Source organism: Gossypium raimondii, chromosome 13 (assembly GCF_025698545.1).
Source record: "Gossypium raimondii isolate GPD5lz chromosome 13, ASM2569854v1, whole genome shotgun sequence".
NCBI lineage: Eukaryota > Viridiplantae > Streptophyta > Magnoliopsida > Malvales > Malvaceae > Gossypium > Gossypium raimondii.
Window position 1 is genome coordinate 44,024,122 of NC_068577.1, and position 26,879 is coordinate 44,051,000.

The 26,879-nt window shown below is 32.9% G+C and overlaps 1 protein-coding gene, 1 long non-coding RNA gene and 1 other non-coding gene across 3 annotated transcripts; all 3 read left to right on the forward strand.

The window, feature by feature from the left end:
- Positions 1 to 383: 383 nt before the first annotated feature.
- LOC128036482 (small nucleolar RNA R71) lies at positions 384 to 490 on the forward strand. Its single transcript, XR_008193277.1, has one exon. It is a non-coding gene; the product is annotated as a small nucleolar RNA R71 (small nucleolar RNA).
- A 9,665-nt stretch (positions 491 to 10,155) lies between these two features.
- LOC128035943 (uncharacterized) lies at positions 10,156 to 11,542 on the forward strand. Its single transcript, XR_008192617.1, has 2 exons — positions 10,156 to 10,602; positions 10,673 to 11,542. It is a non-coding gene; the product is annotated as an uncharacterized LOC128035943 (long non-coding RNA).
- A 2,860-nt stretch (positions 11,543 to 14,402) lies between these two features.
- LOC128036199 (serine/threonine-protein phosphatase 7 long form homolog) lies at positions 14,403 to 15,654 on the forward strand. The gene is made up of 3 exons (XM_052627110.1): positions 14,403 to 14,494; positions 14,608 to 14,689; positions 14,798 to 15,654. Exons 1-3 carry the CDS (start codon positions 14,403 to 14,405, stop codon positions 15,242 to 15,244), a joined length of 621 nt encoding a protein of 206 aa, XP_052483070.1. The 3' UTR covers positions 15,245 to 15,654.
- The last annotated feature ends 11,225 nt before the right edge of the window (positions 15,655 to 26,879 follow it).

Below are 26,879 nucleotides of genomic sequence, written 5' to 3' on the forward strand. Positions count from 1 at the left end.
ACTCTTGATTCGATGGGCAATTTTCAAAAAAGTGGCCATCTCCACAATATTCACAAGAAATATTCTTGAACTGGTTTGGCTGCTGACCTGACAAATTACCATTGAAACCGTTAACAATTATGTTCTTAAGCATAGAAGACATAGAGGATACCTGGGCTTCCAAAGAAGCAAATGTGTCTGTTTCATGTACTCTTGCTACTCATCTTTTTGAGGCTACTCGGTTGGTTGGCCACTGATAGTTATTGTTGGCAATTCTTTCAATAATCTCGTAAGCATTATTATAAGACTTAGAAAGAAGGGCTCCATTTTTCGAAGCATCCACCATCATTCTAGTATGTATATTGAGATCAATATAGAAAGTCTCTATTTGAACGCAGTAAGGAATGCCATGATGATGGCACTTTCATAATAACTCATTGAACTGCTCTCATGCCTCATATAAAGATTCTTCGTCAAGTTGCTGAAATGAAGTGATTTCATTTTGGATCTTGGCAGTCAGAGATGGAGGAAAGTATTTCATTAAGAAACGTTAAACCAACTTTTTCCATGTAGTTATGGAACCTAACAGTAGGGATTTCAACCATGCTCGTGCTATATCTCTTAAAGAGTATGGAAATAATCTCAGTCTCAAGGTGTCCTTAGTCACCCCGACTAGTTTAAATGAGTCACTCACTTCCATGAATAGCAGAAGATGAAGATGTGGATCTTCAAAAGGAATCTTACTGAATTAACCCATATTTTGCAATATTTGGAACATGATCAGCTTTAGCTTGAATTGTTGTGCCTCGATTTCAGGTCTCCTAATGCTCATATAGAGCTCGTTGAATAGAGGAATGGCATATTGTCAAATGGAACAATTTGTGTCACTAGCAACAATGATCAAACTGTGAATATTGTAAGCGAGTGTTCCTCCTGGATTTTGGTTTTGATTTTCGAAATTCATCTCTTCGATCCTTTTTTGGTTCGCCTATCGTCTCCTTTGTCTGAACATCCTTTCAATTTCAAGGTCTACTGGGAGTAAGTTAATAATTTTATCAATAATCATAAACACCTGAAACAAAGACAAAAAATGGAATTAAAATTTAATAGAAAAAAAAAGACCAAAATGAAAAATTAACGATTTCAAAAATAACGTCTTTTAAAATAGTCCTCGGCAACGGCACTAAAAACTTGGAACGATGGAAATGTGCAAGTGTACACAATCGTAACATGTAATAAAGTGACAAGTAAATATCGAGTTATCATACCCACAAGGACTGTTTAAGAAAATTATTTATGAAATGAAATTCAAACACTTTGGTGATTAAAAATATTTTGATTTTGTGGGAGTGGTTAAAAACTAAAATTTAACTAAGTAAAATAAAATAAAAGTTCCAATACAAGATTTCAAAAGATGATTTTAATCAAGATGACATAATTGTGTTAGATAATTACATTTCTTAACTTAGAATTACTAAACTCATGTTCATGTTGTTAAGAATAAATTCACGGAAACTTGGTAATTTGTTAACTACTGCTCATACGTACCTATTAAATTAAGTAATCTCTTAAACATTTTCCAATGCCAATTCAAGCAATTAATCAATCTTCATAAGCACATAAAAGATTAAGTGAGGTAACAATGTATTCCTACCTTGAAACAGTTTAATCACAATAATCTTGCAAGTTATGCAAGGCTAATGTATCGTCTAATACTATCACTAATTTAACCCTCGGAAGATTAAACATGCATTGATTAAGTATTGTGTCAATTAATTACAATTTCAACATGATTAAATAATTATTTCATTCATTAGTTACCTTACAATTATAATGCAAGAATAACTTAATCATGATTTTACTTAATCAAACAACTTACCCAGGCCTATAACAACACAAACACAATTTTAATAATTTAAGTAGACGAAGTGCAATCAACCTAACACGAATTAAATTTAAGCCGTATTAATTAAATTAAAAATATCAAAATCACAAGCATTCATAGATATGTTCATAACAACAACAATAAAAATTAAAGGATAGGGAACTATAATCAAATCGGGTGTTTCTACAAAGCTTAACTAGTTTACTTCATTCCTCCTTGCTTGTTCTTGTTGAACTGAGGCTTATACGAGCACTTGAATGCTGCTTCCAATGGTGGTTGAAGGGGTCTTTTTCAAGAGGGGAAATCGACAAGGGAATGGAACGGAAAATGAAGAACAAAGAAAGAGAGAAAGTGAGAGAGAAGTGAAGAACGAAAGGATAAAAGGTGTGTTTGAAATGAATAGCCAATGGGGTATTTATAGGTTGGATAGGCTGATAAAAATAGAAAAAATCAGCAGCCATAAACTCCCCCAATGGCCAGCCACACATGTGGCAAGTTTGAAACTTTCAAACTTGCTAAATTTAGATAGGGGAAATCTACAAAGGCTTGAATAGTGGAGGGGTTTGAATGCAATTTCAAGGAAGCTTCAAGGGCTATTTTGCAAGCCCAATAATCAGCTAAATAAGTTGATTGGATCAGCATGTTGGATGGTTTTGGGCAGCTAAGTTGCTCAATTGGATCAGTCTCTTGGTTTAGCACAATTGGGCCTTTTTTCATAATTTAAATAATAATTATTATTTAACCCAAAATAAATTGGATTAAAATTAAAATTAATTATATTATGAATTAATATTAATAATTTGGACTGTCTTAGGCTAAAAAATTAATTCACCTCGATGCTTCAAAAATCGCTTTTCGGTTTTGTGCTTCTAGCAGTGTTTGCCAAGCCAATTTTCGCCCTTTGTGTGAATATGTCGAAAATAAATCAAAATTTATTATAAAATTAATTAAAATTCAACATGTTAATAATTTTAAGTACAATTTAATTATTTTATAATTATTATATATTTTTTGATAAGAATTATACCAAAACTGCATGAATTTGGGTTAAAAATGGCATGAAAAAGTGCGTATATTTTCATGTTTCCACTTATCAGACCACACAAACAGTGCGTTTTTACGCAACATCTTAGTTAATGGAGCTGCAATAAATGAAAACCCCTCAACGAATCGGAGATAGTAAACTGCTAACCCCAAGAAACTCTGAATCTCAAACACCTTCCTCGGTTCTTTCCGCTGGATCACAGCCTCAACTTTTTTGGGATCTACTCAGATCCCCTCAGCTATAACAACATGCCCCAGAAAGGTAACCTCTTGTAACCAAAATTCACACTTGCTGAACTTAGCGTATAACTATTTCTTACAGAGTATCTACAAAACTATCCAAAGATGCTCATTGTGCTTACTCTTAGTCTTTGAATAAATCGGAATGCTGTTGATGAAGACTACGACAAATTTATTCAAATACGGCTGAAATACCCAATTCATCAAATCCATAAATACAGTTGGAGCATTCATCAAACCAAAAGGCATGACTAGGAACTTGTAATACCCATAACTAGTCCTAAAGACAGTCTTATACATACCAGTCTCCTTAACCTGATGATATCCAGAACGAAGATCAATTTTGGAGAATATAGATGCCCTACGAAATTGATCAAATAAATCGTTAATCCTCGAAAGTGGATACCTGTTCTTTACCGTTAACTTATTTAGCTGACGATATTCCACACACATCATCATCGTGTCATCCTTTTTATTGACAAACAGAATCAGTGCTCTCCATGGGGACATACTTAGTCGAATGAAACCTCGATCCAGAAGTTCCTAAATTTGAGCCTTTAGTTCCAAGAGCTCCTTTGATGTCATGCGATAAAGGGCAATAGACACAGGAGAGGTACTCAGTAGTAGTTCAATACCGTACTCAACTTCCTTGCCTAGAGGTACTCTTGGCAACTCATCCGAAAAAACATTTAGAAAATCCTTTATTGTCTGAATATCAGTGACATAAGGTTTTTTAGAACCAGAGTCAAACACAAAGGCCATATACGCCTCACAACCTTTTCGAACTAGCTTTTCAAATGTAAGAGCAGAGATTACATTATAGAGGTAATCTCGACGCTGCCCAATCATAACGATCTCAATATTAATATGATCTCAGACTTACCTTTTTAGAGGCACAATCTAAACTGACTCGATGTTCCACGAGCCAATCCATTCCCAGAATCAAATCAAACTCTCCAAACGATAATTCCACCAAGTTAGCCGGAAACACCACACCTTGAATCTTTAACAAAACTCGTCTATACACCTTATCAACTCGAACCGACTGACCCAATGGACTAATTACAGAAATCTCTCTAGCAGTACACTTAACAAAAATACCCAAATTCACAAAAATAGTGTTAGCTATATACGAGTGAGTATAATCAATACTTATCAGAGCAAAATACGTAACAAAATGGATAAAGAAAGTACCCATTATAACGTCGGCATTGTCTCTATCCCCACGGTGCTTCGTCACATAAACAAGGGGAAGCTGTCGTGCTACAGTTTGACTCGCGCCTCGACCCGATACTTTCTGACCTCAGCCAGAACCATTACCACCCTTGATCATACCACGACCCTTAGGTGGTTGTTGAGCTACTTTCGGCGGCTGCACAGGAGTTGGAGTCGGAGCCAGTGCAGGAGCTTACACCTGATCAAATCGTAGGGGATAATCTCAAACACGGTACTCCATCGATCCCTACCGAAGACATGCGCCCAACTTCCTCCAACATTCGCCCAAATGGCATATCCCACAATCACTATATGTCTGAATCTTAGTCACTCTAGCTGGTGCCTCAGTCCTCGGTGGCTTATCAAACCTGACCCTTTTCTTAGGGCGCTGAACAGAATTAGAGGAACCCGAATCCCTCTTGAGCTTACTCTGACCTCATCATCAATTTAGAATTCTCATCATATATCTTAGTTCATAGCTCATATCACAGTCTCTAACTAAAACCACAAGTTAAGTCGTTACTATATTTCTAGTTAAATAGTATAGCTAAAGTAGAAATACTTACAAGTTTGACGTCGGAGACTCAGTCTTTTATAAAATTGATTTTCAGAGTTACTTGATTAAAGTTTTCATTCAAAACTCATTTTAATAAAAATAGGAGCCCAAAAACACAACTCGAGTTTTGTAAACCTGACTCTGATACCATAAAATGTAACACCCCATATCTGGCCTAGAAGTTAAGACTAAGTCTAAAGTTTACATTAAACTATTTTAGAACAACCTAACCTTTGATTAATTGAAATTCAACCATTGAAAAACTTATAATTATTTAAATCAAACATAAAATCCAACTTCTGAAACGTAATTCAAAATAAACATACACTAGCATAAGTTTATAAAAAGAATAATAAAATAACTAAAAAGAAATGACCAAGCTCCTTTCACGCCAACCCGCCTAAGTATGTTAGCTACCTGTAATCCAAACAAAAAAACCTAATGAGTTTTCAACTCAGTGTGTAACTTACATTCTCAATTAAATAGTAAAAGAATAGATGTAATTTTAGTTCATCTTTAGTCAGTCAATTCTCAAAATCAGATATAGAAACAGACACAAAGTATCTCAGATACAGATGCAGAACATATCAGATACAGATGTTGATTCTTACCCCCATTCGCCACACACCATCTTTGTCCATCCTAACACACTAGATAAGGCATCAAGTACCCTTCCATCCTTTCACACCATATAGTGATGGTATGTCACATTTCAGAATAATTGCAGCCTAACTACCAGATTAGAATGCGATAATTCGCCAGAATTAGAAATGTACGTGGCTTAGCCACTGGATTTGGCAGATTATTAAACTGCCCACACTTTCTTCTTCATACAGTCCCAATCCCGATGCAAATGTAGATTTAACATATATTAGATACAAATATACAATAGTACAATTTCAGACCATTATCATGTAACACAATCACATTGATTTGCCAAATCTAATAACAAATGTGTATATATCAGAATAATATATTACTCAGTAACAAATTATCAAAAATAGTTTCAATGTATAATTCAGATCATACGGACCTAATGGTAGGCCTACATCCGATCCGAATGACTATTACAGCCCTAGAGGAAATTTCTGATTTTTGGCTCATAAGCTCGTGTGGATTCACACAACCTGAGTGGTTGGCTTGTGTGGTCCACACGGCATAGCACACAGTTGTGTGGCCCAAAACTGTGAGTTACATGGTCTGGCACACGTCTAAGCATACACCCATATGACTCACAACCCTCACACGCCCGTGTCCCTGGCCCATGTGACCTTAATCCAAAATAGTGAGTTACACGGCTTGGACACATGCTTGTGTCCTTAACTCGTATTCCTTTAATTCAAAAATAATGAGTTACACGGCCTGGACATACACCTGTGTCCCTAGCTCGTGGGCTCCAAATTCAAAAATAGTAAGTTACACGACCTGTCATCATGCTTGACACAAGGCCGTGTGGTTCACATGGCCTATCAAATGGCCATGTGGAGTCGAGAACCATGTTTTCTAGTGTTCGCAATTTGCAAAAAATTAGGTTTTTGTTTCACACCTGACATGGTTTCGACGTATAAGCAATCGGGGAGAATCTGATGCCTAAAAATGACAATCTAGCGACTAATTACACAATTATTCTCAAACAATCACTAGAAATAACAATCAAACCAAAGTTTTGTCGAAAAGCTTTGACACAATGCCAACTCAAAATTCACACACCTTGCACGTAAAAGTGAAAAACGAAACTAGCGCGTTGGGGGAGCGTCTTTAGTAAAATCCTCGCCTAAAAAAGAAGTTAATCGCACACTTAAATAGAGAATCCGAGCAAAATGAGCAAAAAACCCATTTCGACAAAACGAACGATAACAAATAAAAAACTCACTAAAACAGAAGAGAATAATGACATAGCTTACACAATAACCTTCCAATCGACACAACGAGCAACATAGAACTTCTAATTCGACCTAGTAATAATTTATTGAAGTAAGTAAAAAGAAAAAGAAAAGAAGGAGAAGGGAGAAGAAGAACAGTAAGAAAAAGAGAAGAAATGGACTTTTCTTTTTAAGAAACTATTTAATTAAAGACAATTATAACTAAAATTTTCTTGAGTAACATAAAATTATTTCCTTATTGCCAATGCAGAGACTCGAACACAAGACTTGATAATACACATAACTTAACCATCAAACTAGTAGACTCATTCTTGATATAAATTAACGCATAAATATACTTAATTCAAACATTCAAGGATAGGAGTTGAACCAAAAGAATAATAAAATTTTCTAAAAGTGAGACTTGAACCCCTGACCTCAATCACACAACAAAACACTTAACTACTGAAGGAGATAGTTAATTATTGACAGAAACTAACAACAACAGTTCAAAATTTAAGGCGTTATAGTAAGTTTCTGAACCAACATTTTTTTACGAGTCCTAATGTGCCTATAAACCTTCTTATTCCAATCTCTAAGTTGACTTGTAATATTTGAAATCGTAGAGGACGTAGCACTGTTAATAGCGGTGAGCATTCGATCGAATCGAATCGAAGCGAATCAAAAATTTTTGAGTTAATCGAGTTTTCGAATCTCATTTTATCATCCTAACTTTATTTGAAGTTTTCTCGAATCGAGTCGAGTGGGATGGAATTCGAATCGAATCGAATATATTTGTTCGAGTTAAATTTTAAAAATAATTTTGGGTCCTTGTAACCACTTGTCACCCATCGTAATAAAATTTGTCCACCTTAATCAAATTTTTATTAACTTTCATCACCTCATAATTTATTTATTAATTTTTTTATATCTTGGTTAGCTTCTTTGCTTGCTTAGTTGTTTCAATTATCTTGATTCTTGTCACTATGTATTTTGGAATTAAAAATATATTAAATGTAAAAATATGATTTTTTAATAAAAGTTATTTTAAAAATAAAATGTGAAATTGATACCAATATAAAATTTTAACACGAATATTTTATGGCATAATTAATAATTCAATTTTAATATAAATATTCAATATGACTAAACAATTCAATAATATAAATAATATAAAATGTGAAATTTAATTTAATAATATAAATAGTAGATATAAATAAAATTATTACCATTTATGTTTAGTGTTTTTTTTTTGGATAATTTTAATTTTTTATTTGAGAGTAAAGGGTAAGAAGTAAAAGTTTAGGGGGAAAATAAAAAAGTTTTTGGGAATAAAAGTTTGAGGGAAAGTAAATATGGGGGGTAAAATTTTGGAGGGAAAATATTAAAAAAAAATTGGAGGGGGGAGGGTTTGGGGTAGATGAGAGGTGGGATGAGAAGAGAATACAAGTTTTAAGGAAAAAGTGGGAGGGAGTAAAAATTTTGGGGAAAAATAAAAGGTTTTGAGGGTTTTTTGGAGTAAAATTTTGAGAAAAAGTAAATGTGAGAGTAAAATTTTGGTGAGAAATGAATTTTGGGTAGATTGGGGGGTTGGGAGGGGAGGGGAGTAAAAGTTTTGGGGGGAATGTGGGAAGGAGTAAAAGTTTTAAGGGAAAAGTAAAAAGGTTTGGGAGTTTGGGGTAAAAATGTAAAATATTATAGTTTGATATTTGAATTATTCGAATTCGAAAACTCAACTCGATTCGAACTCGAAAGTTGAAAAAAAATTCGAGTTGATTCAAATAACTCGATTAACTGGAATAACTCGATTCATTTAACTCGAAATTCAATATTTTTTCAATTTTTTCGAGTCGAATCCAATTTTGCCCACCCCTAACTGTTAAAATTCCGCTTTTCCTTTACAAATTCACTAAAACCCAGGTGTTTCGCCCATCTCGCCGAAAAACGAAAGGGTCTCCTCTTAGAATAATGAATCAATAGCCTAAGTGACAACAACAGTGGCCTATGGTTAGATTTGAGCATTGGGAGATGAGTCACACAACAAGTTGGAAAAGAAGCCATCAACTTATCATTTCCAATTGCTTTATCAATACGCTCAAAAACTCCACCCCTATTCCACGTAAAAGGAGAACCCCTAAACCCCAAATCATTAAGATCAACCAAATCCATAAAGTCACCAAAATATGGACATCTTCTTCCCTTACCACGCCCACCTCTCTTTTCATTGATAGAAAGAATAGCGTTGAGATACCCTATAGCCTACCAAGGGCAACCATTCCTCAAAATCTACGACTTTAAATCATCACAAAGGCATCTCCGTTTACAACTATCTGGATTACCACAAACAAAAACCACAAAAATTGGTCTTAGGAGAGAATTCTCAGAAATGCGGATCAAAACGAATTGAGGGTGACTCCAAAGTATATCAACACGGAGCAACTACTTACGCCCAACCCAGATGCCACCAGAAAAACCTACTGCCTCCACTCGCTGACAGCACTGGAAACCAAGAGTAGCAATAATAGAATCAGCTTTACCCCCACTAACTCTTGTCTCTAAAAGGCCCGATTATACTCATGGAAAATCCGTAGAAACTTGATATTTGCACATCCTTGGCAATTCCATGAAAATATAAATAAATTCATAAAAAAATAAAGGAAATATGAAAACTAACCTTAAAACTAGCTTAACAGTTTTCTCTGCAACATTTTTCATCATGACTCATTTTCTCCTTCTTAGCCTCATTCGCAATTTGTGAGCTGATAAGTTTGGTTATATAATTCATGTTATTTTATAAAAGAACCCTTGTATTGCCTGAATTTTTAAACCGACCACCACGATCCTAAATCTTACTGATGACTCTACCATTTCAAACAACCCCCTTTTCCCACCCGGATCTTGCCCTCCGAGAGACAAAAGTCCTTTATCATTCTCGGACAAAAAAACTTTTCCTGGAGATGTAGTATTTTTGGGGCCCTCATTCTCCTTAAAAAAACGGTTGAGTGTTTCCTGGGATCAAGAATATCTTTAATAGGAAGCAGTATTTGCTCTATCAATCCTTCGAACATAGGGTTGAAGTGGGAATTAGTGCCCGAATTATTCTCACGCTCGTTATCAACCAGCAAATCAACATAATTATTAATACTGCTAGGAACATTAATATTCACCTGCACCTCCCTAGGATCTTTTCCCCTTGGACCCAATCCAATTTTTCACCGACTGGAGCAGACCCAACTGAATCAGTTTTATTCGGGCTTTTAGAACCCCCAAATTCTAAAATTTGTCTTTCCCCCGAAACCCCATGCAAAAATTTGCTCTTCTTTATACTAGGCCCAACACTCTCCACAACATTGGACCCACGGGAAACCCCAGCTCCAACTGAATTATCATGGCCCAAATCGCCTATCTATAGCGAGCCCGTTCTAGACCCAACTAATTTGTTATTACCCCCAAAATTAACCCTACCTTTCTTCTTCAAACCCCCCCCCCCTTCTGAAATATAACACCCGAAATTTGCAGCTCCGCTGCTGCAAACTCAGATTCTTTGTCCCTAATCAAAATCAAGGCCCCAAATCTTGACCCTTCCCCAAATGATGCCGATTTGATCGAGTTTTGATTCTAATTTACCCTCAAGTTTCGCCTTGATTTTTTCTCAACTAACATTCAGGGAAAGAAAGGTTCCGATGGCTCTTTCGACTTCTCTTTCTCCGGTATAATCACCGGCGATGGAGAAACAATCGCACCATCAACTTGTTTGGGACCAACGGCCGGGCAGGCTTCTTGTACATGTCCAAACCTGCCATAAGCAAAGCAAACTGTTGGTAACGACTCAAACTCAACCCTTTGTACCTTACCATCAACAAGGATCTTAGTAACAAGAGGTTTTTCCAGGTCAATAAACACTACCATCCTAGAAAGCTTCCCCCTTGAACCACGATCAGTCTGGAAATCAAGTTTAGCTACTTTGCGGATCAACCCGCCTATTTCCTCCAAGATTTTCCGTTTATAGAAAAACCCCGACAAACCAGGAAGTCGAATCCAAACCATAACATTCCTCGGGAATGGCTGAAGTGGATTGAATTCAGGAGTCCACGGCTGCACCATGAGATATTTCCCAAGAACGATCTATGGCCCCTGAGTAAGAACCCTCTCATAATCTTTCCGACATTGAAATCTAACCAGAAAGTAACCATTTTCGACGTCCATGAGATGGAACTACTACGAAGGCTTCCAAAGGCTAGAGATCCTGTTATAGAGAGGTACATTCGACACTTTCCTACCCAACAATTTCACCACCAACGTGGTTGCCATATCTAGCACCAAAAGTTTTTGGATTCTCTCTGAAAAAGCTAATCGTAGGTAACCCATTAACTGTAGATTTCATAATATCACCATCTAAATATTCCAGATCTTCATCACATCCAAAATCAGATGATCTACTACCAACCACTTTGTCCTTCCAAGACAGCACTTATGTTGGAGAGGGATTAACAACCATACCACAACTCGAGTCATTAACCACTCCGCTAATCATATACACATCCATCCTTTTGAATTTGACCTTTTCGGTGGTACGATCCTCATTCGAAGATACGCCACCATCATCGTCAACCATCGTCGTCGTCATCCAATATGTTTTTCTTATTGAAATAAATCTTTCTAGAAATTAATTTGTTCCACTAAACCTGGAATTGAAAAAGAAAAGTGTAAACAATTGTCTATATATATTAATTAATTAAATTTAAATTTTACCTTTCATTATTTATTGGATGTTATTTTAAACACACAATAGTGTTATAAATTCTCAATTTTACATGCATAAGCGTGTGATAGGATTTTTAGTATTTTTAATAATTTATTTTTATTACAACTATTGATGTAATTAGTTAATTATAACCTAAAAATATAAAAATATTTTTTACTTAACAGTAAGATTCTTAGATTAAGTGGTAAGAGACTTTAAATTTAATCTCTAACATTTTTACCTTTACATCAATAATTAAAAAAAAAAATTGTTATCTATACCATATTTATGTTTTAGAATTAATTTAAATAAAAAGTAATTCATATTATTACTATATTATATAACACTCACGATTGTATTGATTGCATTAAACTATGCAAAAAGTTGGGTATGCTACTTAACTTTTGCGTGCCAGGCTCTTTTCATGCCATAAGGAAAGGAAAGACACCCAGCTTGTCCTCCACCTAGATAAACTGACTCTTATCTTGATACCAATTATTGGGCTTAATAGAAATGAGTGGACCCATGTCTCTATTGTTGTGAATAGGGTTTTTTACAAAAATAATATAAAAAATAAAAAATTATCAAAATGTTATAACTTTTTTTATTTATCAAAATATATATAATTTTTTTATTTACCAAAATATATAAAAAAACAAAAATAAAATAAAAAATAGAAAGAAAAAAATCTGGACTGATTTGACAACTCCTTGGGTGGAGGGAAGTAGGTTGGCGGCACCAAACAAGGGAACCCTGTTGGCGGCACCGAACAAGGGATCCTTGTTGGCGGCACCACCCTTGAATTTAAGGGTGGTCAGTTGGTGGGGGGAAGAAGGAGAGGGGAAGAAGAAGAAAGAAAGGAAGAAAGAAAAAGAAGGAAAAGGAAAGGAGAGGAAAGAAAGAAAAAGAAGGAAAGAAAAGGAAAGGGGAGGAAAGAAAGAAAAATAAGGAAAGAAAAGGAAAGGAGAAGAGAAAAAAAAAAGAAAGAAGAAGAGAGAAGGAAGGAAAAAAAAGAAAATAAGGTAATTTTTATTATTAATTTAAGATTTTTGTAATATTTGTGTGTTAAAAAATAATGTTAAGTGCATTTTCGTATTTTATTAATTTATTTAGGATATATAATTTTTGAGATATATTTAGCATAAAAAATTCATGGTATGTACATTATATGTTGATTAGAATTTTTTATGAAATTGACTTAGGATGTTGAAATTAGTTTTGTTAGGAAAATAACATTAAAAGTAAAATGATAAAGAAATATATTTAAGAAAACATAAAATAAGAAAAGAAAAACAAAAATTATATATTCACGAAAGTAAAAAATGCAAAAAATTATATATTTAATAAATTTTAAACATAATGCACTGAAAAAGTATAAAATTATAAAATTTAAAATGACGATATTTTTAAGATAATAAAATGCGGAGAGAAAAATACGAACAAATTGTCAAAATAATAGTGTATTACTAACTTTTAAAAATTGAGAAATAGTTAATACAAATATTTTAAAAAATGTAATGAAATAATATAAAGTAATAAAATAAAAAATAAAAATATTTTTATTGAAAGTAATAAAATCGGGAAAAATACGAGGAAATGGCGGGGATAAGGATTTTTTCTTACACCAAATAAAAACCCGTTTTAGTATTTTTTATTTTAGTAAATAAAAATATATATAATATTTTGGTAATTTTAAATATTTTATTATTTTTGTAATGTTTTATTATGGGTTTTATAAAAAATAATATAAAAAATAAAAATTGTCAAAATATTATAACTTTTTTGTATTTACCAAAATATATATAATTTTTTATTTACCAAAATATATCAAAAAAGTAAAAAAACAAAAAAATAAAAAAAGCAGAAAAAACACACTAAATTTGTAAATTAATTTTACACTAAATATACTAAATAAAACGAGTAAATGGAAGGGATAATGATTTTTTACACTAAATTAATTTTAAAAACACACTAAATTAATAAATTTAAAACATTATGTAAAATTATAAAATTAGAAATGAAGATATTTTATAAAGTAATAAAATGCGGAGAAAAAAATACGAACAAATGGCCGAAGTAAGAGTTTTTAACTAACTTTTTTTTCAACTTGCAGGCATCGCAATGGCTTCATTGATTAGCAGCAAAAGCCACATATCTAATGCGGTTAATAACGCGGTATGAGTTATTATTTATTAATCATGGGTTCTATTTATTTAAAAAGGATAGACGTACAAAGAAATGATGTTATCGTAAAATTTTACGTAATTTAACACTATCGGGACTCGTCACCGAGTTTTAAGGGCCGTGTGAGTGTTTTGAAGAATACTCGGATGCACGGTTGATGCTGCGTTTAGAGCTAGCTTGATTTGGGTCCGTAGTACGGATCCGTTGCAAATCTTGCGCTTTGATTTATTATCTGCGCTAGTGGAGTGGTGGCGCCCGGAGACCCACACTTTTCATTTTCCGTGCAGGGAATGCACGGTGACATTGGAGGATGTAGCGTTGCAGCTTGGGCTCCCAATTGACGGGAGTCCCGTAACGGGATTATCTGCATTTACCGATCCGGATGCACTTTGCTATCAGCTTCTAGGAGACTCACCAGGGGACGGTGAGTCATATTTTTCGGGCGTACAATTTACATGGCTGAAAGCCAAGTATGGACAATTATCAGCGACAGCCACTGAAGGCGAGTTGATGTGCGTTGCTCGAGCGTACATCATGCATATCATAGGGGGAGAAATCATGCCTGATGCAAGCAACGACAAGGAGCATTTGATGTACTTGCCCCTATTAGCTGACTTGTCCAGTGTTAGCTCCTATAGCTGAGGCTCAGCTGTGCTAGCAGTCTTGTATCGAGAGCTTTGTCGGGCGACAGATATGAAAGTTCGCGACATTGGCGGATGCCTCTCACTGCTGCAGTCCTGGGCGCTGTATCGGATGCCATTTTTGGCATCGGTTAGACACCAACCGTATGTTTATCCTTCTTTGAACGGTGATAAAATATAACTTCTCGTTATTTGTAGTCATAATATATTGACTAATGTTACCAACCAACTCTAAACGCTATATTTGTTTTTTGTAGGTGGAGTGGTCGTCCGGGTATCGGGCAGTCATACAATGTCTCGGTATACCGCCTCATGATTGAACAGTATGCCCGGGATGGGGTAAGATGCTATTCTAATATTCATGCTATTGTCATATTCATGACATCTTACTTTCTATATCTTACGCACACGTTATGGCTAATTATAACCATGTTATTAATCATGCAGTTTATATGGACGCCGTACCGAACGCCAGAAATTACCGCCGTGGTACCCTCGTTTGCGTACGTGCATTCGTGCATATGGTGCACTAACGCACCAATTATAAATTTCAACATGGTCGAGTGGTATCATGGGGATCGGGTGCTACGACAGTTTGGCTTCATCCAACCTATCCCGGATCTGCCGTGTGAGGTGGGAGAAGTTCACGGCAAGAATAAGAGAGGAAAATCGATGATAGATTGGGGAATTAAGCACCGAAAATTTGTGACGCTGTGGAACGATCGATTTCGTCGAAGGCCTCAGATGGTTATGGCTACCGACTCGCAACCATCTGAAGAGTATATGCAATGGTACTTTAGTTGCAGGAAGCCATATTTATACAGAGGCCAGTCGGTTGTAATCCCCCCCGCACATGCAGCGACATGGGGGATCGGCCATAGCGGCCTAGCATGATGCAGATCCCATGGCATCTTATTCTCTGGAACCACCGGAGCCCGAGCAGGAGCCCCAGCCAGATCCGGAACAATCTAGATTTGTTGGTTCAGATAGCTATCATCCGGAATTGTCAGGCACTGACAATTTGCCGAGCTTCTCAGGGCCAGAATATGCATACGACTTTGAACCATTCGGATCCTACTCGCCCGGCCCATATCCGCTACATTATGGGACTCCCTCAGGTGCATCAAGTTCGTCGCTGCCGAACAAGGGACCTGCTCAAAATGATTTCCTCCCTATTTTTACTACACCACCACCTGCGCCAAATGATAATGTCGGTCGTCGCGGGCACCCAGAACGTGACCGTCGACCTCCGAATAGGTATACCCCTAAGACTACACCATCGAACCATCAATTTTAGGGGTGTATGGCACATGTTTGTACATTAACACATTTTTACTTTTTTGTATCAATTTAATTATTCTAATTTAATTATTCTAATTTTAGTTATTGTGGTTATTGTTCAATTTCTTTTTACCAATTTAATTATTTTAAAGTTGCATTATATTAAAGCTTAATTTAAGGTTATATGCCTCCATTTTCGATATAATATTAATAATTCCAAACGCCATATACTATTTTATAACTTAATTTGGATACAATGTAATCATAATCATTTGTATAGTTTTTTATCATTACACATAAAAATTTTACAATATTAGGTCAATTACGACCCGATCCGGATGACTGCCCAACATGAAAGTTTCGGTTACGGTATTTATTCCGACTATGACCACTTAACCTACATATTCCACAACGCTTTCTGTCAGACTTCTCCCTGATGTCCATTTCATTACGGATTCTGCTTGACTGCGGACGACCTCTCGGATTCCTCCGCAGCCCTCTGTCTGGGAGAAGCTCAAAAGTCGTCAGAGGCACCTCCCACGTCTTAAAACTTTTGCATTAATCCTTGCCTTCATTTGTCGAAACTGGAAACTTGTAGAAAATTTTTACTATCCTTCTCCCACAACGTCTTAAAATTTTTGCATTAATCCTTGCCTTCATTTCATCAAACGAGACATTTCTATTAAATCTCATTGCTATTTGTTGCTGACATTCAAATACACATCCAACACTTGTTGTCAAGATGACTCCGTCGAAATAAACACATACAAAAAACTTAGCATCCATCTTCAATATTTAATCTGTCAAAAAATAAACAAAATCTCGTTAAACATCTCGCACGGATAATAAACAACTTAAATAAAAAAATTAATGTTTCAATATTCAATTTTGTACATGAAAGCCATTTAACCACTAATCCTAATAACTAACACAATAATAATATTAATAATTTTATATACAAAATAATACTAACTAAAATTATTAATAACTAACTATAAAAATAATACTAATTTTTTACTAACAATAATACTAAGTAACATCTTAATAATAATAATAATAATAATAATAATAATAATAATACTATAAAATTTTTATTTTTTGTAATATTTTGATAATAAAACCCTAACTAAAACTATCAATTTGAGTTTTATTGATTTTAATCTTAATAACTAAACTAAAACAAAAAAAATACAAATTATACAAAACAATAACAATAACATAATCAATTATTTTAAAAAAAATACCTTATTTTTCTATTCTCTTTCTCTCTTTTTCTCTTTTTTTCTGCAGCACATCTTCTTTCTTTTCTTTTTCTTCTGATTTTTCTTGTTTTAGCTGGACAGAGTTCGTGTTTATAACACGAGTACTGCCGCCAATCTAGTTGGTAGGACTGGTGCCGCCAACAGGGATCCCTTGTTTGGTGCCGCCAACAGGGTTCCCTTGTTTGGTGCCGCCAACCTGCTTCCCTCCACCCAGGGAGTTGTCAAATCAGTTCAGGTTTTTTTCTGTTTTTTATTTTTTTTTTTGTTTTTTGTTTTTTTTTGATATATTTTGGTAAATAAAAAAATTATATATATTTTGGTAAATAAAAAAAATTATAACATTTTGGTAATTTTTTATTTTTTTATATTATTTTTGTAAAAAACCCTTGAGAATAGCAAAACCCTTATTGGCACGTTTTGTCAGAAAATTGGAAGAAGTACAAGTTGCGAAAACTATTTAAGTGAGATCCTTACTCTCTTCTACGGTAATTCAAGAAGAATGCCACCAAGTGGAACTATAAACCCCCATCCAATTGTCCTGGGGACAATTCAAAAGAATAGTGCACTTTCATGAACCACAGGTGCAGACTTAGATGGAATCCCAATTCAAAAATATATAGAGGAAAAGTATCCTACCCATTGTAACGACAACGCTCAACTGATGAACTCTGCCCCTAATCAAGAACTTATACCTATAATGGGGATCTTTAATCCCCCTCAACTGATGAATTCGCAACATGTCTTCCATCGTGGCTATACAAGAAAGTCGATCATTGGTATTAAGGTAATCACAAAGAAAAATAACTTATCAAAGAAAGTTTTCCTAGAGATGAAGAATCACAAAAGGGTATTAATGTAGAAAAAACAACTTATTAAAGAAGAAAGAAGAGAATTGATCAACTCTGAAGAAGATTAAAAAGCATTGAAAAGCAAGTAATTTGAAGAAATTTAAATAAATTGCTAAAGAAGAATCACAAAAGTTAAATCCTTCTAAAAAACCCAAAAACCTCAATTTTATGAGAAAATATACTTAATTTTGAAATCGTACAAAGATGAAGAGGGAAAATATCCTTAAATAAAGCAACAATTAGCTAATGAAGGGACACCACATTAAGAACTAGAAATCATGATCTTTAAAGATGTTTTACATCTTAATACATCTACAGATTAATTATTAATCCCATTATGATTAACCCAAATGACATAAGTTCATTGTCATACTTGTTACATTTGCCTAAAAAAGCAGCACCCACTGCTTCAAAATCATAGTCTCTAAAAATTTCATTTTATAAACTTTTCTTTAGTATGGGGAACAATTGTTATACCCTTACTCTTAAACACCCCTACGCCATGAGAGGAGAGCATCTATTTGACATCACCAAAGACAACTGTCCAATAAGATCCAATCTCATTAATGCTTTCAATTTTTCAAACTCACCAACCTCACATTAGCGCACATTCAGGCCATACCTTAACATGAACCTAAATTAGACTCTACTGAAGAAATAATAATGATAAGATGGATCCATTCCAAGCCTTCCTTGTCCTATAAAATTCCTTCTTCCAAGATCAAGGGGGACAGAACAAGAACCATTGGCTTTCACTTTGCTAAAATACCATTCCAACCCTTTATCCCAAACTTTCTATTAGGGGTGAGCAAAACTCGATTCGACTCGAAAAAATCGAAAAAAAATTCGAATTTCGAGTTAAACGAATCGAGTTAATCGAGTTATTCGAATCAACTCGAATTTTTTTTTTCGAATTTCGAGTTCGAATCGAGTTGCGTTTTCGAATTCGAATAACTCGAATAATTCGAATAATTCGAATATCAAACTATAATATTTGACAGTTTTACCTAAACTCCCAAACCTTTTACTTTTCCTCAAAACTTTTACTCCTTCCCACTTTCCCCAAAACTTTTACTCCTCCTCCCAACCCCCAATCTACCCAAAATCCATTTCCTACCAAAATTTTACTCTCCCATTTACTTTTCTCAAAATTTTACTCCCAAAACCCTCAAAACCTTTTATTTTCTCTCAAAATTTTACTCCTTCCCACTTTTCCCTAAAACTTTTATTCCTTTCCATCCCACCTCCCATCTACCCCAAACCTTCCCCTTCAATTTTTTTAATATTTTCCTCCAAAATTTTACTCCCTCTATTTACTTTCCTCAAACTTTTATTCTCCAAAACTTTTATTTTCCCCTAAACTTTTACTTCTCACCCTTTACTTTCAAATAAAAATCAAAATTATCCAAAAATCACTAAACATAAATAGTAATAATTTTATTTATATTTACTATTTATATTATTAAATTAAATTTCACATTTTATATTATTTATATTATTGAATTATTTAGTCATATTGAATATTTATATTAAAATTGAATTATTAATTATGCCATAAAATATTCGTGTTAAAATTTTATATTGCTATCAATTTCACATTTTATTTTTAAAATAAATTTTATTAAAAATCATATTTTATATTTAATATATTTTTAATTCCAAAATACATAGTGACAAGAATCTGAAGATAATTGAAACAACTAAGCAAGTAAAGAAGCTAACCAGTATATAAAAAATTAATAAATAAATTATGAGGTGATGAAAGTTAATAAAAAATTTGATTAAGGTAGACAAATTTTATTACGATGGGTGACAACGGTTACAAGGACCCAAAATTATTTTTTAAAATTTAACTCGAACAAATATATTCGATTCGATTCGATTCGATTCGAATTCCATCTCACTCGACTCGATTCGAGAAAACTTCAAATAAAGTTAGGATGATAAAATGAGATTCGAAAACTCGATTAACTCGAAAATTTTTGATTCGATTCGATTCGATTCGATCGAATGCTCACCCCTACTTTCTATCATAGCGACTCTCTATACCACCTAGGATGTGAGCCGTCACCTTTATACACCCTAATATATTGTACAACTTTATTATGATAAAAATAATATAAAAAATAAGCATTTTCATTTGATAATAAGTATTTATATGGAAGGAATAAAAAGAAGAGAAAATGAAAGGATTGTTTGTGACGTATATTTTTTTCTCTGTAAATGTTTGCATTACAAAAAAGTTTTGTAGGACGTGAATTTATTTAAATAATAATTTCATAGTGTACTTTTAACATTTAAAATAAGATGCATAAAATGTTCTTAATTCTTGTTGAAGTAACAATGATAAGGCAAATCGAAATCCCTTAGGGACTTAGAATGTATTGACTCTATTTTAAAATTTCACTTCATTTTAACTATTTTTTTTATTAAAAGTAATAAAATTTATCTTCATCATTTCAAAATTTGATAATTTATAACGCAAAAATTTAAGGTTGTGTTTAGTAGTGCTTGATAGAAGCACTTTTAACATAAAAAAAACTTTTGAAGCAAAAGGAATGTTAAACAAGCAACTTTTGAAGAAAATTTTTAGCTTTTCAAAAGCACTTTTCCCCCAAATGGAGAAGTTAAAATTTTTAGTTTTTCTCTCTCAAAAGCATTTTTAATAGTTTAATTACGTTTTCACCTCTCCAACATATAGTACTTTCCCTTCTTCGGTTAATTGCTTAAAAAATATTTAAAATTTATTTGTCATATATTAAAATATTAACAACAAATTTTAATAAATTATTTTCTATATTCTTATGAAAATATCATAATATTAACTAATTTGAATATTATTTAAATGTTTATTTGTTACTTTATAACACTATATCTAAAATGGATATTTTATTTCATAAAAGTACTTTTTAACAGTAATACTAAATATTTAAATTTTAAACTAAACTTTTCAAAATTATTTCTCAAAATTACTTTTGCTAAATACTTTTTAAAAACAATTCTAAAAAAGAATACTAAACTACCCTAAGTTTCGGATAATAACAATCATAATGGAATTTTGGTGTGATAAAAATACCACATGCTTGCACAACTCATGCGCATTAAGGTTCCTTTCAAGAAATTTTGGCCCCCCGAAATTAGATCTAATAAAGGAATGTATAATTAGGGGTGAGCATTCGATCGAATCGAATCGAAAATTTTCGAGTTAATTGAGTTTTCGAATCTCATTTTATCATCCTAACTTTATTTGAAGTTTTCTCGAATCGAGTCGAGTGAGATGGAATTCGAATCGAATCGAATCGAATATATTTGTTCGAGTTAAATTTAAAAAAATAATTTTGGGTCCTTGTAACCATTGTCACCCATCATAATAAAATTTTTCCACATTAATCAAATTTTTTATTAACTTTCATCACTTCATAATTTATTTATTAATTTTTATATATTGGTTAGCTTCTTTGCTTGCTTAGTTGTTTCAATTATCTTGATTCTTGTCACTATACATTTTAAAATTAAAAATATATTAAATGTAAAAATATGATTTTTAATAAAAGTTATTTTAAAAATAAAATGTGAAATTAATACCAATATAAAATTTTAACACGAATATTTTATGGCATAATTAATAATTCAATTTTAATATAAATATTCAATATGACTAAACAATTCAATAATATAAATAATATAAAATGTGAAATTTAATTTAATAATATAAATAGTAGATATAAATAAAATTATTACTATTTATGTTTAGTGATTTTTATGGATAATTTTGATTTTTATTTGAGAGTAAAGGGTGAGAAGTAAAAGTTTAGGAGAAAAATAAAAGTTTTAGGAATAAAAGTTTGAGGGAAAGTAAATAGGGGGAGTAAAACTTTGGAGGAAAAATATTAAAACAAAATTGGAGGGGGGAGGGTTTGGGATAAATGGGAGGTGGGATGGGAAGGGAATAAAAATTTTAGGGGAAAAGTGGGAGGGAGTAAAATTTTGGGGAAAATAAAAGATTTTGAGGGTTTTGGGAGTAAAATTTTGAGAAAAATAAATGGGAGAGTAAAATTTTGGTGGAAATGGATTTTGGGTAGATTGGGGGTTGGGAGGAGTAAAAGTTTTGGGGAAAGTGGGAAGGAGTAAAAGTTTTGAGGGAAAAGTAAAATGTTTGGGAGTTTGGGGTAAAATGTAAAATATTTTAGTTTGATATTGAATTATTCAATTATTCGAGTTATTCAATTGAAAACTCAACTCGATTCGAACTCGAAATTGAAAAAAATTGAGTTGATTCGAATAACTCGATTAACTCGAATAACTCGATTCGTTTAACTCGAAATTCGATTTTTTTTCGATTTTTTCGAGTCGAATCGAGTTTTACTCACTCCTATGTATAATGTTATGATTTTATCTAAAGGTCAGACTATATTTTTCAATCCAATAATTTTATTTACACAAATCGAATATTAAATGGTTTTTTAGTTGGAATAATTTATAATTTTAATTTTTAGGCACCAATTAAGTAAAATTATATGATTAATTTTAAACAGATAAAAATTTATTATACAAACATTCATACACAATGCCCTCTCTAATTTATTTTTACTTTAATTAGATTAGTTATAAAATAAACATCGATACAATGAGGGTTAAAAGGTTCTTTTTCTCTAAAAGATAAAGAAACTTTTATATAATCTTGTTTTGAAAAGTTGAGAAACATTAACCCTATTCAAACACAACAAATACAATAAGAACTTAGCAACCAATTAATACTAGAATTATACATAAATTTCATAAAATTTTGAGGAGATTTATAAAATATAACTTTAATATTTATAAAAAAATAAATCCTAGAGAAGTTTCAATGGGGTGGTTTTTTTCCAAAATTTTAATTATTTATTTATAAATAATTTAATTAAAAATAAATTAAGTTAGAAATGAAATTGTTGTGTGTATAATAACATTTTATGCATTTAAAAATAATGATATGCCTTTATTTTATTGGAGCCTAAAACTAAGATTATCATTCTAATATAAATTAGTCCCTCCTTAATAAATTTGTTTTTAACTAAATATATTTTTCAATATTATTGAGAAGTGCTAATAGTTTGTATATTTTAGGCCTTATACTTAGTATTTTGTTTGGTTCTTAAATGAAATCTTGCATATTAGCTTACGTTGCATAATTTATATCTCATTTATGTTTATTTGAGTTTTATTTAATTATGCTTGATTTTATAGGATTTTAAGATTTGATGATTAATTGAATGTTTTGTGACTTGAATTAGGTATTTGGAAGCTTAAGGTCGAGTTTGAAGACCACTAGAAGCAAAAACGAGGAGTTAAAATAATGGAACGAATCTTGGAAAGAAAATGAGTGACCTTGCCAAACCAAGCGCCACTGTCTGGTCCTAGTGTCCCAGCTCGTACGCCTTTCGATGCCCCCACATCAACATCATTGCTTTGATGCATTTTGTTTGCGTTTTGACCAAGCTTCAAGGGTATTTTGGTCCTTTAGGAGTTTTATAGCTTCAAGCAAGCTCATGTAACCTAATTTAGGTTATTTAAGCAATATAAATATGATTTGTTTAGAGGGAGTTTAGCTATTTTCTCACATTATAGTTATTTTATTGTTTATTGCATTCTTTAACTCTTTTTGGGGTTTCTAAACTCCCTTTTCTAATCAAAAGATTTATGAATCAAACAGAGATTTTACTTTTGACTAGAGTTTTTTTCTTATTGATTTTTCCAAATTTTAATTACTGCTTTCGTTAGTAAGTTACTGCTTTCGTTAGTAAGTTTTTAATTTAAATTGTTTTAATTTTTCAAAAGCCCCCTCATATTTACTTTACTCTTTTTATTCAAGAAATAAAATTATCACCAATCTCTACGGATATGACCCTACTTGTTGCTATCTACTAATTTTTTTATTTTCAAGTAGGTTTTTATTTTTGTAGGTCTCAACAGCTTAACAAAATTTGTTACCATTGTCAGGGATTAGTGTCGATAATTTCTTTTCTTATTTCTATTTTTAATTGTAGTTTTTATCTTTGTTCTTGTTTCGCTTTATGCCTCGATCTTCTCGTGTAGATGAATTTTTGTATAATGCAATGATTAAGCAAACTTCTAGGAAACTAAGAAGAGAGATCAGAATCAATTGAAACGTCTTATTTGCCGCTATTGAATCGAATACTAATAGTGATTCATTTATGTCATCTAGTGAAACTAAAATAAGTGAAATTGAAGAAGTTATGGATGATAATCGAGCCTTGAGAGAGTTGGCTACACCAAAATTGAACCATCAACCGCTTTGCATCCAATACCTTAAACTTGAGGTACCCTTTGAATTGAAATTTGGATTAATTCACTTACTTCTTACTTTTCATGGTTTGTAGAATGAAGATCCTCACAAGCACTTGAAGGAATTTCATGTGGTATGCTCCACTATGATACCCCACGGTGTAATCGAAGAACAAATCAAACTAAGAGTTTTTCCTTTCTCATTAGCAGATAAAACAAAGGATTGGATCTTGTATCTACCTCCCAGGTCTATAAACACATGGACCAAACTAGTGAGATTGTTTTTGGATAATTTTTTTCTACCTTATGTGCTACTACTATCAAGAAAGAGTTTGTTGTATCAAACAGAAGGACATGGAAAGCCTTCACTACACCAAAACAGACTTTTAGCGGCGTTTGGACAAAAAACGTCACTAAAAATCGAGCATTAGAGGCGCCTTATGTAAAACACCGCTAAAGATCGAGCATTAGCGGAGCTTCCAGGAAAGCGCCGCTAAAAATGAGCATTAGCGGCGTTTTTTGGAAAAACGCCGCAAAAAACCAAAGCCCAACGGCATCGTTTTCTACCTTTCAGATCTTTAGCGGCATTTGGAAAAAAAGCACCGCTAATGCTTAGATCTTTAGCGGCGTTTTTGAAGAAGCGCCGCTAATGCTCAGATCTTTAGCGGCGTTTTTGAAAAAGCGCCGCTAATGCTCAGATCTTTCGCGGCGTTTTCCATGAAGCGCCACTAATGCTCAGATCTTTAGCGGCGTTTTTGAAAAAGCGCCGTTAATGCTCAGATCTTTAGCGGTGTTTTTGAAGAAGCGCCGCAAAAATATTTTATCTGCTATTTACTATTTAATTTATTTTTAATTGAATATTTGTTAAAAATGGATAAATTTGAAATAATGACTGTACAAGCCCAAATATGCCTGGCCCATTAAAGAATATACCCAAATTAAATAGAAGCCCAGATAGCCCAATACATTAAATCAAAAAAAAACCTAAGCAAAGCCCTAGCTGCATAGCAGCCACCAGCAACCTCCAACGCCGCACGTCTCGGGGCCGACCCCGCTCCACGCGTGCCACTCCTCCGCGAGAGTTGCGCCTCCACGTCGCGCGTATTCTCCTCCAACAGTACCTGCATCAACAAGATAGCAAAAATCATGCCAACAATGCAGAATAGATCTCTTTTCTGTTTTATTTCATTTTTTTATACAAATATAAATCAAAAGAGGAAAAGGGTTTTTTTTTTTTTACCTTTGAAGCTTCCCCGTTGAAACCTACACTCGCATCGCTCCAAATCGGGAGCCAGCGAAGAAATTTGAGACTCAAGCGCCTTGAGCCGGAGGTTGGTTCATTTGAGAGCGGCGGCGATGAAATGGGATTAAAACCCTAGCAGAAAACTTTTTTTTTCCTTTGATGCAAACCTTCTGTTTCTTTAAAAGAAATTTTTTTTAAATAAGGTTGGCGAAACGGCGCCGTTTAGGTAGCCATACCCCGCGTGTTCTGGCCTTAAAGGGTAAATTGCGCAGCTAGCCCTCCCCCTTTTGCGACGCGTTTTAATCAAGTTTTTTTTCCCTTGAAATTTGGCCCAAACATTTCGCCCGTGCGACGATTTAGTCCAATTCTGCGTAGCATTTAGGAAGGGCGGGACTAATTCCCCTTTTGGCCCTTTCAGATTATGCGCATTTTGCAAATTAGTCCTCCGTTTTGTTAATTTCCGTTTTGTTTTTTTTTTCAATTCGTTTTTTACTATTATTATCACTATAATTATATTATATATATTATCATTATTACAATTATTATCTCTATATTCGTTCACCTGCATAATTTTTATATGATATATATACATATGCATTTCTTCTTATAGTCTTCACGCATTGTTTTTATATATAATATATATATATATATGCATTCTTATATATAGTACCCGTTTATTTGCATATATATTTTGGTTTTAAATTATTATAAACATTTTATTATTTTATACATGCTCCATTATTTTATATACATATGTACATATTCGAATTTCTTTTAAATACATATTTCTTTTCATATATTTAATAATTTATATATATATATATATAAACCTAAGTATATTTTTATTTTTAAAATATATATATGTATATATAAATTTTGCAAATACATGAACATACCTTTACACTTTATTTATTTCTCCTAATTTTCACATGTATCAATACATATACTTTTCTTTTATAATTTGTACATACATATATTTTGGGATTATCATAAGCCTTGTGCTTTATATGTTTCATTTTTTCATCGTATACTAGAATATGTATGTTAAATATGTGCACACTCATATTCTCGAATTTGCTTGCACATTATACTTGTATGTATTTTGTGAACACATATCCATATGTGTTTTACATTAAAGTTTTTGTATCATATTGTACATTATTTTTTTAAAGATACCCTTTTCGAAAATATTTTGGTTTTACCATTCATCAAAATTATTTTCTTGATTTAAAGGTTTTTTGAATAAAAGTATTTTTGGAAGTTTGGGATTTTCGAGGAAAATTGAGCCCTAACGTATTGGGTTCTGATTTTCTTTGTCAATCTTAAATGATCGAGAACATTTTATTCAAAATGCATAAAAATCATTTTGGGAACTTAACTTGTTGTGCCCTAACGTATTGGGTGTGGCATGTTACTTTCGAAATGAAGATTTTCGTATAAAATAAAAGTGATATTCAAGTTTGGGGAATTATGAGGAATTGTACCCTAACGTATTGAGACTCGATTTCTGTACATGACTTGAACAATTGGATACCCTTTTGCAAATTTCATCATTCAAGCTTATTTTAAAATCTTTTTAACTTTCAACACAAAAGACATCAAATAATCAA